Below are 16,148 nucleotides of genomic sequence, written 5' to 3' on the forward strand. Positions count from 1 at the left end.
CATCCAGATGGCCAACCGACACATGAAAAAATGCTCAACATCACTCATCATCAGGGAAATACAAATCAAAACCACAATGAGATACCACCTTATACCTGTCAGAATGGCTAACATTAACAACTCAGGCAACAACAGATGTTGGCGAGGAGGCGGAAAGAGAGGATCTCTTTTGCATTGTTGGTGGCAATGCAAGCTGGTGCAGCCACTCTGGAAAACAGTATGGAGGTTCCTCAAAAAACTAAAAATAGAACTACCTTACGACCCAGCAATTGCACTACTAGGCATTTATCCACAGGATACAGGTGTGCTGTTTTGAAGGGACACATGCACCCCCATGTTTATAGCAGCACTATCAACAATAGCCAAAGTATGGAAAGAGCCTAAATGTCCATCGATGGATGAATGGATAAAGAAGATGTGGTGTATATATATACATATGTGTGTGTGTGTGTGTATATATATATATATATATGCATACATATACACACACACACACACACACACAATGGAGTATTACTTGGCAATCAAAAAGAATGAAATCTGTCCATTTGCAACTACGTGGATGGAACTGGAGGGTATTATGCTAAGTGAAATTGGTCAGTCAGAGAAAGACAAAAATCATATGACTTCACTCATATGAGGGCTTTAAAAGACAAAAGAGATGGACATAAGGGAAGGGAAACAAAAATAAATAAAAACAGGGAGGGGGACAAAACATAAGAGACTTTTAAATATGGAGAACAAACTGAGGTTTGCTAGAGGGGTTGTGGGAGGGGGGACAGGCTAAATGGGTAAGGGGCATTAAGGAATCTACTCCTGGGGCGCCTGGGTGGCGCAGTCGGTTAAGCGTCCGACTTCAGCCAGGTCACGATCTCGCGGTCCGTGAGTTCGAGCCCCGCGTCAGGCTCTGGGCTGATGGCTCGGAGCCTGGAGCCTGTTTCCGATTCTGTGTCTCCCTCTCTCTCTGCCCCTCCCCCGTTCATGCTCTGTCTCTCTCTGTCCCAAAAATAAATAAAAAACGTTGAAAAAAAAAAAAAAAAAAGGAATCTACTCCTGAAATCATTGCTTCACTATATGCTAACTAATTTGGATGTAAATTTTAAAAAATAAAAAATAATGTTAAAAAAAAGAAAAAAAAAGAAAGGTGTTTTGGCTATTCTAAATACTGCACATTTTGACATGAATTTTAGAATGAAGTTATCAATTTCTACAAGAATATCTGGGATTTTGATTAGGACTACATTGTATCTATAGATGAATTCGGGGAAAAAACAAAATCTTAGCAATATTAAGTCTCTATCCCATTGTCTTGGCTTAACTGGTACAACAAAATACCATAGACTAGGTGGCTTATAAACAACAGAAATTTATTTCTCACAGTTCTGGAGGCTGGAAGTCCAAGATCATGGTCCAAAATGGTTGAATTCTGGTGAGAGCCCTCTTCCAGTTTGCAGATAGCTGACTTATTGCTGCATCCTTACATGATGGAAAGAGAGTTACTTAGTTCTCTGGCCTCTTCTTAAAAGGGCACTAATCCCATTTATTTTTATTATTATTGTTAATGTTTATTTATTTTTGAGAGAGAGAGAGACAGACAGAGTGTGAGCAGGGAAGGGGCAGAGAAAGAGGGAGACACAGAATCCAAAGCAGGCTCCAGGCTCTGAGATGTCAGCACTGAGCCCAACATGGGGCTCGAACTCACAAACTGTGAGATCATGACCTGAGCTGAAGTCAGATGCTTAACTAAGCCACCCAAATGCCCTTGTTAATCCCATTTACAAGGGCTCCATCCTCATGACCTAATTAGTTCCCAAAGGCTCTGCCTCCAAATACCATCACATTAAGGACTAGATTTTTAACATATGAATTTGAGGGGGACACAAACATTCACTTCATACCATCCATGAACAAGGTATATCTTTCCATTTATTTAGGTCTTCTTGCTCTAAGAAAGGTTTTGTAGTTTTCGGTGTATAGCTCTTGAATAATTTTTATCAGATTTAACCCTAAGTATTTCATATTTTTGATGCTAATATAATTTTTAAAAAATTTTAAAATATCTATTTATTTTTGAGAGAGACAGATACAGGATGCAAGTGGGTTAGGGGAAGAGAGAGAGGGAGACACAGAATCCAAAGCAGGCTCCAGGCGCCGACCTGTCAGCACAGAGCCTGACGTGGGGCTCGAACTCATGAACTGTGAGATCATGACCTGAGCTGAAGTCGGACGCTCAACTGACTGAGCCACCCAGGCGCCCCACTAATATGTGTTACTTTCAATTTTTATTGTTTAACACTATAGAGATATACATAGATACAAATATCTATATATATCCACAATTGATGTTTATATATTGATATTGTATTTTGTAACCATGTTAAACTCTTTTAATAGCTACTAGAATAGCTCTTTTGCAGATTCCATTGAATTTTCTAAATAGATGATCAGGTCACATGCAAATAAAGATGGTCTTACTTCTTCCTTTCTAAACTGGATGCTTTTCATTTATTATTATTTTTCTACCTCATTATAGTGGCTAGGGCTTCCAAGACCATGTTGAATAGAATTAGTGAAGTAGTCATCATTGTCTTGTTCTCGATCTTAGGGAGAAAGTACTTGGTCTTTTATCATTAAATATGTTAGATGCAGATTTTCCATAGATTCCCTTTATCAGATTAAGGAAGTTTTTTTTTTTTTTTGATGTTTTATTTATTTTTGACAGTGAGAGAGACAGAGCATGAGCGGGGGAAGGGCAGAGAAAGGGGGAGACAGAATCTGAAGTAGGATCCAGGTTCTGAGCTGTCAGCACAGAGCCCGATCCGGGGCTCGAACTCACAGACCATGAGATCATGACCTGAGCCGAAGTGGACGCCCAACTGACTGAGCCACCCAGGTGCCAACCCCCCACTTTTTTTAAAGAAGATATAAGTTTATTGAATACACTGCAAGTGAGTAGTGGCAGAACAGCAAAGGAAAGACTGTCTGCCACCAGGCAGTGGCAGGGGACCAGAGTTATGGGGGGAAACTGAGAAAGTATGGGAATATATAGAATTTTCCTTTTTTTGGTACTTGTGCCTGGTTGTAAGCAGCCCATTGGTCAGCTAGGGCTTATGAATATTTCAAGGTGGGTCACCTAATGAGCCTGTTTGCATTCAGTTCAGTAGTCACTATGTGCTCTTTTACCTTACTCAGGTTTCCACTGCTCAAGCCTGTTTTGCCTAAAAGCAACATTCCTCCACATTCCTCCCTAACAGACTGACAATGACAAATATTTGGCATTTGGGCAAAGGTCTCATCTTTAGTAGCTGCTTCATGCTGGACAAGGGAGGATGTGCTGTCCCCACCTAAACTTGTGGGTCCATCAGGGGTTTTGTGCAGTTCGAGACCAGATCATGGTATTATATTAACATGCTTATAGGCAATGTGAATGAAATTCCCTGGTGGCCAGGTCCATGGGATTTAGGGAGAGGGGACCCTCTGATGGTATGGGCTGGAATCCTTGTTGAATTATCATTCATATATGGAATTGTTGGATTCATTCAGACACGTAGGAACATATTTTACTTGTAGTTCAAGATAGTGGCTGGATCTGCAAGAACAAAGGAAAAAAGCAGAGGCAGGGCAGCAGGGCAAGGGTGCAAAAGAACCAAGATGGCTGAGAGTCAACCAGTGTCAGGAAAGGATCCCAACTGAGTGCACAATATATGCAGATTTTCCCTGGACAAGCTTTCACTGCCAACTGCGTGACATACTGGGAATGGAGACCTCAGGGGAGTGAGGTGGGAGGGGAGGGGAGGGAGTGGGGAGGGGAGGGGAGGGGAGGGGAGAGGGGAGGAGAGGAGAGGAGAGGAGAGGAGATGAGTCCTTTGCCAGGTAGTCTGACCTCAGGTAGTCAGACCTTCAGGCCACACTGGGGAGCCGAGCCATCCTGGCCAGAAATATTCAGTTGTCTGAGAAGTACCAGGGTTAGACCTCTGAAGGGTGGAAAAGAGAAAGGAGAGGGAGGGAAGGATCCCTCCCCAAAGGGCAAGAGGGGAAATCCTTCACTCTTTCAGGCAAGGACAGTCCAGCTAGTTCCCCCAGGACTTCTGATCCTCACTGAGAAGTAACCTCAGCCCGATGTTGTCAGTTCCCCAAGGAACACCAGAGTCGTCCACTGAAGGAAAGTCCTGAGAAATTCCCAGAGAATCCAAGGAAAGTCCTAGGCTAGCAGAGCGACCAGTATGGGCTCCACCAAATGTAAGGGAAACCAATTGGGTGTAGGCCAGCAGTGCAGGTGGTGAAAGAATTCAATTCACAAAGGAGACAGAAGTTTATCGAAAACACTATGAGAGAACAGCTGTTAGGACAGCAAAGGAAGAGACTGTAAGGAAGTTCTCTATTCCTAGTTTGCTGAGACTTTCTTCAATAGATCTGGGCTTTTTCATTGTCTAATATTTCTTGAATGAACTTTTGTAGTTTGTCTCTTTCAAGGAATTTGTTCATTTTATCTAAGTGGATAGAATTATTAGAATAAAGTTTTTATAATATCTGCAGAATGTGTAATGATGTCACCTCTTTAATTTATAACATTAGCAAACTGTATCTGCTCTTTTTTTATCCTATCAATCTGGCTAGAGGTTTACTGCTTTTATTGATAGTCACAATTAATCAACATTTGCTTTCATTGATCTCTACTTTTTTTTTTGTCTGTTTGTTTGTTATCCATTTTATTGATTTCTGCTCTGATATCTATTACTTCCTTCTGCTTCCTTTAGGTCTCATTTGCTCTTTTTTATTCTAGTTTCTTAGCATGGAAGCTGACAATATTGATTTGAGACTTGTCTCTTTACAAACCCTTAACCACTATAAACTTTCACCTAAGTACTGTTTTTGATACTTTTCACTTTCATTCAGTCCAAAATAATTTCTGATTTCCCTTTTGATTTCTTCTTTGACTCATGAGCTACTTTTTTCAAGTTTATTTATCTATTCTGAGAGAGAGAGAGAGAGTGGGAGTGAATGTGTGCACGAGAAGGTGTGAGAAAGAGAGAGAGAGAAAGAAAGAATCTCAAGCAGGTCTTGTGCTGTCAGCACAGAGATGGATGCAGGGCTTGAACTCACAAACTGTGAAATCATGACCTGAGCCAAAACCGAGAGTGGGATGCTTAACTGACTGAGCTACCCAGGTGCCCTGCCTGACTTGTGAGCTATTTTGAAGTGCAGTGCTTATTTTCCAAACATTTGAATATTTCTGTTATTGATTTCTTTTTTTAAAGTGTCTACTTACTTATTTTGAGAGAGAGAGAGCACATTGGGGAAGGACAGAGAGAGAGGAAGAGAGAAAATCCCAAGCAGGTTTTGTGCTGTCCACACAGAGCCTGACACAGGGCTTGATCTCATGAACCATGAGATCATAACCTGAGCCAAGATCATAACCCAAGCCGAGATCATAACCTGAGCCGAGATCAAGAGTCAGATGTTGAACCAACTGAGCCACTCAGGCACACCTATCATTGATTTCTTAACTAATTGTATTGTGGTTAAGAATATACTTTGTATGACTTGAATCCTTTTAAATGTACTGAGAATTATTCTGGGGCCCAGAATATGGTCTATGTAAATGTTCCACATGCACTTGAAAACAATAGATATTTTGCTATTGATAGGTATAGTGCTCTATGAAGATCAATGAGGTCAAACTGATTCTGTTGGCTCCTTCTTCCATATCTTTAATTATTTTCTGTCTTCTTGTTATATCCATTACTGAGAAAAAGCTAATGAAATTTTGGACTACACTTGTGAATTTGTCAATTGCTCCTTGAAGTTGTATCATTTCTACTTCATGTATTTTGAAGTTCTGTTGTTAAATGTATATTTCATATTGTTATGTCTCCTTGACAAATTGACTGTCATTATGAAATTATTTTTGTTATCTTTAGTAATATCCTTTGCTCTGCAATCTAATATTGCTTTTCAGCTATACTTTGATTTTTTTTACAGTTTATTTATTTATTTTGAGAGAGAGAGAGAGAGAAGAGGAGGAGCAGAGAGAGAAAGAGGGAGAGACAGAATCCCAAGCAGGCTCTGTGCTGTCAGCACAGAGCCCAATGAGGGGCTCGATCCCATGAACTGTGAAATTATGACCTGAGCCAATATCAAGAGTTGGATGCTTAACCAACTAAGCCACCCAGGCAAACCTCAGATATATTTTGATTATCAGTGTGTTAGCATAGTAAATCTTTCCCATCCTTTTCTCTAATCCATTTGTGTCATAATATATGAAATGTGTTTCTTGTACATAGTACATTGTTGGCTTTGCTTTTTTAAAATCCAATATGGCACTTTCTGTCTGTTAGTTGAGGTGTTAAGATCATTTACATCTAAAGTAGTTATTGGTATATTTAAGTTTAAACATATTTATTATGTGGCTATTGTCTTTTATTTGTCTCATCTCTTCCTTATTCCCTTTTCCCTCCTTTTCTGAATTCTCATAGGCAAATTCAGTATTTTTATGATTATACTTTATCTCTTTGTTGGCTGATTATTAGTATGCTTCTTTGTTTTATTTTCTTTGTGACTGTTTTTGTGTTTACAGAGATATCCTAATTTGTCACAATCTATCTTCAGATGATACCATATCACTTCACATGTAGTGTAACAATATACTTCCATATCGCCACTCAGTCTTTGTGCTCATCATCATATATTTCCTTTTACATATGTTATAAATCCCACGTTGTTCTTTATTTTTATTTAAACTGACAGTTATATTTAAGAGAGGTTTAAATCTTAAGACAAATCATTACATAGTTACCATGTCTGGTGCTTTTTTTTTTTTTTTTTTGATATAGATTTATATTTCCTACTGATACCATTTTCCTTTTATTGAAAGAACTTCCTTTAACATTCTGGTACTGCACGTCTGTCAGTGATTAATTCTTTCAGCTTTTATATATCTGCAAAAGTCTTCATTTTGTCTTTGTTTTGAAAGATACTTTCACTGGGTATAGAATTCTAGGTTGGAAATGTTTGGGGTTTTTTTCCAGTACTTTAAAGATATTTTTCCACTGACTTTTTGCTTGCATTGTTTCTGATAGAGAAATCACTGCCATCCTTATCTTTGTTGAAAATATCTCACTCACCATCTCTTCAAATGTTTTACTGTGCCCTCACAGCTTCCAATTACACATAATATTAATTTCTTATTCCTCTAAATATTCTTGAGCTTTGTTCTAAGACATAGTTAATTGGGAATAGTTTGGCCCTATAGGGTCTTCTTTTAAGGTGTTAGGCAGAATCAGAGTAGTGCTCATTGTAGGGCTAATTATTCCCCACTGCTAAAGCATTATCTCTCAGAGCCCACTACCCAATACCCTCTGAGTTACTAGCTTTTTTACTATGACCAGTGGGAATAGGCACTATTCATAGCCCTGTGTGAGCAGCAAGTACTGTTCCCCCTAATCCTTTTGAGTGGTTCTTTTTCTATCCCTAGGTAGCTTCCTTGTAGGCATGTGCTGATCAGTACTCAGCTTAATACTTCGTGTACTCTGTGATGATTTCTGGAATTCTCTCTGTTTACTCTCCATGTTGATACTCTGTCCCCTAAACTCCAGCTGCCTTGGTCACCCTGGACTTGAAACTGTCTTCTCAACTCAAGGAGTCTGCATTCTCTCTTTCTGCACCATATTCTGGAAAATGTATCTTGGTATGCCTGCTTTTATTTTGTTTCACTGAATATCAGAAACCATATAATAAAAATACAGTAGTTCTGGGTCATTTTCTTTTCTCCAATGAATATGTTCTTTAGCTTCTGCTAGGGTACTATAATATAAACATATTACTTTAATCCAATCACTAACTGATCTGATTGGGAATTAGATTTCAATTTCAATAAGACCAGGTCTATTTCTCCACTAACTTCTCAGATATAGTCCTTTAGGAGTCCCAACTGAAAGCTTAGGATGTTTGTATTAGTCAGGGTCCTCCAGAGAAACAGAACCAATATTTTATATATAAGTAAAAGAGATTTATTATAAGGTTCTGGGTCATACAATTAAGGAGGCTGAGAAATTCTGTGATCAGCTATCTGCAAGCTGGAGACCCAGGAAAGCTAGTAGTATAGTTTGAAGTCCTGCAAGGCAGAGAGCTGATAGTATACATGCCAGTCCAAGTGTGAAGGCCTGAGAACCAAGAGCGCCAAGGACAGGAGAAAATCAATGTCCTAGGTCAAACTGTCAGGCAGAGAAATTTCACCCTTCCTCTACCCTTTTGTTCCATTCAGACCCTCAATGGATTGGATGATCCTCACCCACACTGGGGAGGGCCTACTGCTTTACTCAGTTCTCCAATGCAAATGCTAATCTCTTCTGGAAACACTCTCACAGATATACCTCAAAATAATGTTTAGCCAGAAATCTGGGTATCCTGTGACTCATTGAAACAGATATGAAAGTCACCATCACACTGCTTTTCAGGCCCTTCCACCTTGGTGGACCACACTCCAACTTTTATCTCCCCAGCACAGTAAGACTGCAAGTAGCTCTGGTTAGTTTCTTGGCTTTTTTAGCATCTGCTTTCTGTTTGGCTTTTTTACCTTTTGGTCTATGCTACTTATAAATGGAAAGCAACTTGAAAGATAAATTGTCTAGATCATTGGGCCTCTCTGCCTCTTTTCTTTTCATAATCAGGCATCTCATATCCTTGCTCGTTTAGTGTCCTAGAACTCCTTCCCCCTCCCACCCTTCCCTGGCCCTTTCAAACTGTAGAATGTTCTGCTCAGCTTTTCTGACTCTTAGCAGCTGCTTTTTGCTTGGGTTCTTAGCTTCTCCTCACCTGCTACTTAGGAAAATGTCTTAAGGGAAAAGCAAACTACTATGCAGGACACTCACTGAGTTTCTCTTTATGAGGTCTTAGCTCTCAAGTTCTGGCTTCCTTAGTGGGTCTCTTATACCCTCAAATAATTTTTTTGTTGTTGTTTATTTACTTATTTTGAGCGACAGAGACAGCATTAGCAGGGGAGGGGCAGAAAGAGTGCGAGAGAGGATCCCAAGCGACCTCTGTGCTGACAGTGCAGATCCTGACACAGAAGTCCAACTTATGAACCATGACCTGAGCCCAAATCAGTTGGATGCTTAACCAACTGATTCATCCAGGTGCCCCTGTCCTCAAATAAATTCTTAAAATCTACTTTTTTTACGGGCTCTTGGGTGGCTCAGTCACTCAGCTTCGGCTCAGGTCATAAACTTGTGGTTCATGGGTTTAAGCCCCACATTGGGCTCTGTGCTGACAGTTCAGGGCCTGGAGCCTGCTTCAGATTCTGTGTCTCCCTCTTTCTCTGCCCCTCCCCCACCCACGCTCTGTCTCTTTCCTTCAAAAATAAACATTAAAAAATTAAAAATAAACAAATAAATGAAGATTAAAAAAATTTTTTTTAAATAAAATCTAGTTTTTCTAGATGTCCTCTATGGGAGCAGTAGCCAGATGCAGATCCTTAATGTCTTGTAATATATTTAACCTGAAAATATTTTTACTGACAAGACCAAACTGTTTAAAGATAATCTTTACAGACACAAATGACAGTGCAAACAGTATAAGATATAACTATCCTTACTATTAACTATGAGACCAATTAAGAGACATTACAGAATTCCTAAGTTATAAAAGACAAACCTATTATGGGGACTGGTTTTACTATCATTATTACTGGTCAGTGTGTATTTGAAAATTAAAAGTTTCTATAAAAGTATGTATTAACACAAAGGCTAATGTTTATTCTACAGGTTCATACATGCTCAAGCTAAAGTTAAAATTTCTCCTTAGAAATTAATTGCAACAACTTCTATTCTGGTTTTCTTTTCTTCCTTTAGTTTTCAGTCTTGGGCATAGATATCCATTTCAAAGCTACTGAGTAAAAGTTGCAACATGTGTTATAGGTGCCAATAGCAAAATGTTTGGTACAGAACTTAATTTCTTTCCCTCTTTTGCTAATGTTTGCATTCTGAACATAGACTCACAACTGGGTTTCTAATAAGAATTAGAGATCACAAATTTCTATAAAGTGTGTATGAGCTCCTAGGTCTCTGGTCACACAGCAGCCTTTAGCTGAGGGCTTTAAAATCTCATTTACTTCTTACTATTTTGTTAGTTCACATTTTATATTTTACTTGTGTGTACTCACCAGCTTCCCTTAGTGCTTCTCTGGTATTTTCTCCAGCCCTGGTGTGGTGGGAATCCCACTCCTCTCTGGTCTGGTGGACCAGATTAAAGTTTTACATGCAAACAAGAACAAAACTAAAAATGAAAGCCAAGTAGTGCTGGGAAGTTCGCTCCTAATACCAGGTTTGTTAAAAACCATTTGTTTAAAAATGTTCACATCTGTTGCTTGGCACTGATCCTTAAGCTCCAAGCCCCCTACCTTCTTAACTAATTAGCCTCATGTCAAGTAATCAGTTGTAGTTGATTGACTATATACTCACAAAACTCCCCAAATCCCAAATCCCTCAAAATAGAGGGAGACAACTGCGATAGAATCGAAGAACTTTTCTCAATTCTACTATTAAAGAAAAGGCATAAAAAAAGAACATGGCAGATAAGGTGTTGTGAAAAAGCATTGTAACAGCCTATTTTCTCTGAAAGCCATCCCCCACCCCCACCCTGCAACTGATCACGCTGTTCCTACCACATATGAAGACCATGTATAATTCCACAGCATGGAATAAATGAGCAAGGGGAACTGTGAACACTCTGGCCAACCAGAAGCAATAGAGACACAATGCAGCCAAGACATTACAGACCCCATTTCCCACTGAGCTAATATAATCCACACTTGGCAAGGAGGAGTTCTCACTGCAGGGCTCTCTTGCCTAAATACACAGGCTTCCCTGGTGAAAGGCAGTGGGAGAGGGGAAAGAAAGACAAAAGAAGAGAGGCAAACAATTGCTGTAGGGAAGCCCCACAATGAGAAGTAAAATTGTGTGTATTCCCTTTGACCCAGAAATCCCAGTTTGGGGAATCTTCCTATGGAAATGGAAACCAAAGTGTAAGGATAAATGTAAAATGTTTACTGTGGCATGGTTTGTTGTATATACATTAAAAAAACCCCAACAACAACCAGAGGAAAAACTGGAATATCTATCAATACAGAAATAATGGGAAAAATTATGGAACATCTACAAAGGAATATTAAGTAGCTATTAAAAATAAGAAATTGGGGGTGCACCTGGGTGGCTCAGCCAATTGAGCGTCTGACTTCGGCTCAGGTTATTATCTCACAGTTCGTGAGTACGAGCCCCACATCGGGCTCTGTGCTGACAGCCTAGAGCCTGGCTTCAGATTCTGTGTCACCCTCTTTCTCTGCCCCTCCCCTGTGCATGCTCTGTCTCCGTCTCTTGAAAATAAACATTAAAAAAATTTTTGTTAAGTAAGAAATTGGGGGGCACCTGGGGGCTCAGTCGGTTAAGTGACTGGCTCCTGATTTTAGCTCAGGTCACTATCTGATGATTTGTGAGATCAAGCCCCGTATGGGGCTCTGTGCTGATGGCGCAGAGCCTGCTTGGGATTCTCTCTTTCCCTCTCTCTCTCTGCCCCTCCTCCGCTCATTCTCTCTCTCTCTCTCTCAAAATAAATAAACATTTAAAAAAAGAAATTGGATCAATTAAATTTATTTGCTTAGAATAATGTACATAATATGACAAATAAAATGAAACAAATAACAGTATAACTGGTATGATATAATCTCATTTATATAAAGAAATAGAAAATACATATTTGTTTGAACATAGAAAAGGCATGAAAGAAACACACTTAACTTTTAAGAGTGGTTTTGTCAGGAAGATGGAAGAAAAAGGAGGTGGAGATTAATAACATTTTCTTTATAGATGACTGTCTTACTAGATTTGTTATAATGAGTGTGTATTGCTTATACAATTTAAATATGTAATAAATTTAAAACATGAAAAGGATTTATTGACCTTATAATTACAAGTAATGCCAGACCCCAAAGTTCAGTGGGGTGTGTTGTTCTTTGGCATTTGCTTTAAATTGATCCTGGTGGGGAGGGGTAAATAGTAACTTCTGCTGTAGTAGAGAAGCCTCACCTGTGTCTCTCAACAACAGCCAATTAAAGCACAAACTTGACAATGCCTCTGGAGGAAGCCAGTGGTTGTGAAATGATAACTACATGTATCTCTCCGAAGCTTCAGCCACAGAGCTTCCCAAGGGGCTGCCTGAGCCAGTGAGCAGCCGGCAGAGGCACGGATGAGAATAGAACAAGCTTTTGTCTGGAAAAATCCCACTACTCTAACTACTGACAGCCTTTGTTAGCTGCTGTTCTGTGCTTCAGAGAGGAGATACATAAGGCTGGCCTGCAGCCTCTGCAGGGATAAATATTAAATTAAATAAATTAAACTCTGTGGGAAAGATGCCGCCGCCCAGTTTTGAAGTGTTCTGTGTTAGCACTTTGGTGGAAGATTCTTTGAAAACCACTGGAATACAGTTGTAGGCCTTCCAATTGTTACCCACAGGATAGCATTAAGGCCCTGGAGAAGTGACACTTCTTGGCTCAGTATTTGGAATTTGGTTTCATGATAATAGAAGCTTGCAGATCTTCTGGGGGATACATAATATTCAATAATAAACAAAATAATATGCAGAAGCTAGCAGCCTGTGAAGAATTAACTTTTATGATCACTCATTCATCTTTCAACATCTTTTTTTCTCTTCTTGTACAATCCTACTGTCCTCTCTCCATGACTCTTCTTCTATCTCCCTACTTAACCTCTTTAATAGATCTTTTATTCAGTGTTTTTCTGATTATCAGAGAAAGGCTACAGTGTTCATGGAAAATATGATTAAGTTTTTTAAATGTTTATTCATTTTTTGAGAGAGAGAGAGAGAGACAAAGACTGAGAGAGAGAGAGAGAGAGAGAGAGAGAGAGAGAGAGAGAACGTGAGCAGGGAAGAGGCAGAGAGAGACGGAGACACAGAATCCAAAGCAGGCTCCAGGCTCTGAGCTGTCAGCACTGAGCCAAACCCAACGTGGGGCTCAAACCCACAAACTGGGAGATCATGACCTGAGCCGAAGTCAGATGCTTAACTGACTGAGCCGCCCAGGTGCCCCTGATTAAGTTTTTTCAAAAAAGTTATCATTTATAATCCCACTACTGATAATATTTTGGAATCATTTCTTTTTGTCTTTATATTTAACTTTTTAAAGCAGGTCTGTGTTTGTGTAGCTTTGTAAGTATAGATGAATGTCTCACATATATATACCTAATATTACAAATTAAAGAATATGTGGAAGTGGAGAAGGGGTTTGGACAGCATGTTACTGTTGTCATCGCACAGTTGTGGTGTGGCTATGGGTTTTGGTGCGTCAAGCCAGTATTAATATTCCACAGACTGATTGTGATAGCAGCCTTCATGTCTCAGCCCTTCTTTTCTCCTTACAGCTGCCTTGGAAGTCAGCAATATTTGCATGTTGAGATCCCCATGGGTAGTTATTTGAACTCCTTTCATCCCAGTATTCACTTGTAGATAACTGGGTACCTAGGATCACATCATCACTATTCTTTTCCCTTCCTTGTCTCTTGATATTATCTTCCCTGTTCCCTCTTTACTCCATCTTCTGGGTTTATTCTACCAGCATCCAAAAGCAGGCAGCTATCGTGAGCCAGGGCACAATCAGAGAATCATCAAAATGTCCATTTGGAAAAGATACTCAATTAAGCATGCATTCTGTTCGTGTGTTCAGAGTACCTACTACAGCTAATGTGGCCTTTGGGAGACTCCATTTCATGCAGAAAACCAGGAATATCTCAGCTTAGAGGCAAGAAGGATCCTTGGTCTGGAATCTTGCTAGACTGTACTTTAGACCTTTACCATACCGTCAGTGCAGCCCACATCTTCATTTTCCTAATTAAGATATTTGTTTCTGTCTTCTCTCTCAAGGTCTCCCCAGTTACCCTTGGAGAATCAGGATGGATAGGTGGCAGTGCCCAGAGCACTCTTTCCTGGGTGTTCCCACTGTCACTCTGGAACAGGCACCCATGGCAGCAAGAGAGTAATTTCAACCAACAAAGCCCTGGACAGAATCATGAAATTTCTCTAAGAGGCCCTCATACTCTGGTCCTCATACCAAGAAATCACTTCTCTCCATCAGAACTCCTAAGCTTTCTGCTAATCTATGTCTATGCAAATCTCCTCACTGCAGCACTGAAAACTGAATTCACCTGAGCCATTTCTTCCACAATGATCTCTTCCTTATCACAAACACCATAAAGTACAGATGCCAATAGGCTTAACACCTCTCCCTATTTCCCTCCCTATTTTCATCATGAGCTAAAAAGTAAACATTCTGGGGCACTTTTGAGAAGGAACTTGCAATATGAAGAGAGAACACGTGTGGAAGGGGGCCAGGCAGTCCCGTCTATAGGTTATCAAGCTGCATCACCTTAACCTTCTACTGGCAGTTGTCTCTTTCTAGTCACTGCCCAGTAGTCTGGTCAAAGCAGGCCTGAGTTCTGCATTGATGGTCTGCCAGCCTCACTGCTTAGTTCTCTGTTGCTTGGTAACCCACAACTGAAATATACTGACCCAGATTTGGGTTGAGGTAATAAAGGGGTACTTATACCCTCTCAACTCCCCCTACTGAGGCAAAGTGGCCATGGAGAAGAGCCAAGGATGTAGCACACAGCCTGTGAATTCAATTTGACTTGGCACATTTTCAGTTTATGCTATGCAGGGCAAGAAGGTGGTTGGTGAGACCTGTTTCTGGTCAATCCTAGGAATAAACTGAATGAATCTGTCCTCCCTCTCATTTACCTCCTTTAGAATAGACCTCACAGTCTGTAGACTGGACTGGACACAGCAAAATATTCTGGAAGCTCCTTGGGCATAAACAGACCTCAAGGCCTTGCTTGGGCTGGTTGTACCTCTCAGGAATTGCTCAAAGTTTGATGAGTCTCTGGTCAAAAGTTACATGGTTCTCTACAACAAACAGACTAAAGTCCACACTCCTGTGTTCTTGACAAGCTGGCCTATAGTTCTCCTGCTTTATCTCTTATTGCAAACTGCCCTGACCTGACCCTCCCCACCTCTTCACCTTACTCAAGCCACACCAGCACTTTGGCCCTAACTCACATACACACTGAAGTTACTCTTTCAGGGAATGTTCTTCCACATCACAGTTGCCAAAGTCCCACACCTCCTCTAGAAGTCTACTCAAAAGACACTTCTTCCTTGGAGGAAAATAAGAATCCCCCATGGAATAGCTAGCTCTCTGCTTTCCACCTGGAAACCCTGACTAGCCTACACCCTTTCCTCCACAGTTTCATAACAGGCGTGATAATTATAGCACTCAGTATAGTTTCTGTATATAGGCCTTGTCTACATCAGTGTCAAAGGGACTCTGTCTTTTACAGGCTGGTTCCTTTGTGCTTCTCTCTGAAATGAATGCATCTGACCTTCATTAATCCCTCCTCGCTCTAACAGGTTCTTTCCCACAATCCCACCTTTAGCAGTGCTATATTCATAAGCCATTCGGTTTTCAATCCATTTTCATCAACACACAAAATCTTTCTCCTGATCCAGGCACTATTAATGCACATTTTTCTGTTTGCTCATCCTCCCCCAGCTCTACCAAAGCAGGGTACACTGCAGGCTGGGGTTCAAGAACACAAGATATTCTCTGGCCATATCATCTATCTCTGAGTACCTCATGATTATGACAAGTGCCTCAGAAAAACACCTTGAGAAGTCTAGATGGAAACCAATGCCCCATGGAAACACATAAATATTTTATCAGGCTCCGAACAAGACTCTTGCTCATAAATATTTAAACTCCTTGATAGCATAATGTTCAGTGGCTGATTAGAGTCAACTTGTACTGGGGTGGGGAGCTGAGAGGAGGAAGGGAATAGAGCAGTAATGGCAGCAGGTGTTCTACAGAGTCCCTTTTAAGGATCTAAAAACACTGAAAATGCTCCTGAGGTCTCTCCAGTTTGCCTGGACATTCATTTTCCAAGGGCTCTTCCTCTGGAATAGGAGCTAGGTCAGTGCCCAGTGGAGCTGTCTAGAGAAGACACTCACTATGCTGCAGGCAGGCTGCTACATCAGTCACAGCCCCAATAACCTTGCCATATTTCTCTCAGCACTGGTGACATAGAGAT

At 40.4% G+C, this 16,148-nt stretch overlaps 1 protein-coding gene across 4 annotated transcripts in view; it reads right to left on the reverse strand.

The window, feature by feature from the left end:
- LRRC58 (leucine rich repeat containing 58) overlaps positions 1-16,148 on the reverse strand; it is a 106,344-nt gene that overhangs the window by 29,616 nt on the left and 60,580 nt on the right. Inside the window, exons 5-6 of one of the 4 annotated variants that reach the window (XM_042954977.1) lie at positions 10,160-10,229; positions 1,390-1,476 (exon numbers count right to left, since the gene is read on the reverse strand). The exons of 1 other annotated variant lie outside the window; for it this stretch is intronic. In XM_042954977.1, the coding sequence (XP_042810911.1) occupies positions 10,169-10,229 (61 nt within the window). In that variant the 3' untranslated portion in view covers positions 1,390-1,476; positions 10,160-10,168. Of the gene's footprint in view, positions 1-1,389; positions 1,477-10,159; positions 10,230-16,148 lie in introns of those variants that run through there. 2 more of the 4 variants (XM_042954978.1, XM_042954979.1) reach the window with 2 other exon arrangements.

The sequence above is a fragment of the Panthera leo genome, chromosome C2, assembly GCF_018350215.1.
Source record: "Panthera leo isolate Ple1 chromosome C2, P.leo_Ple1_pat1.1, whole genome shotgun sequence".
Taxonomy (NCBI): Eukaryota; Metazoa; Chordata; class Mammalia; order Carnivora; family Felidae; genus Panthera; species Panthera leo.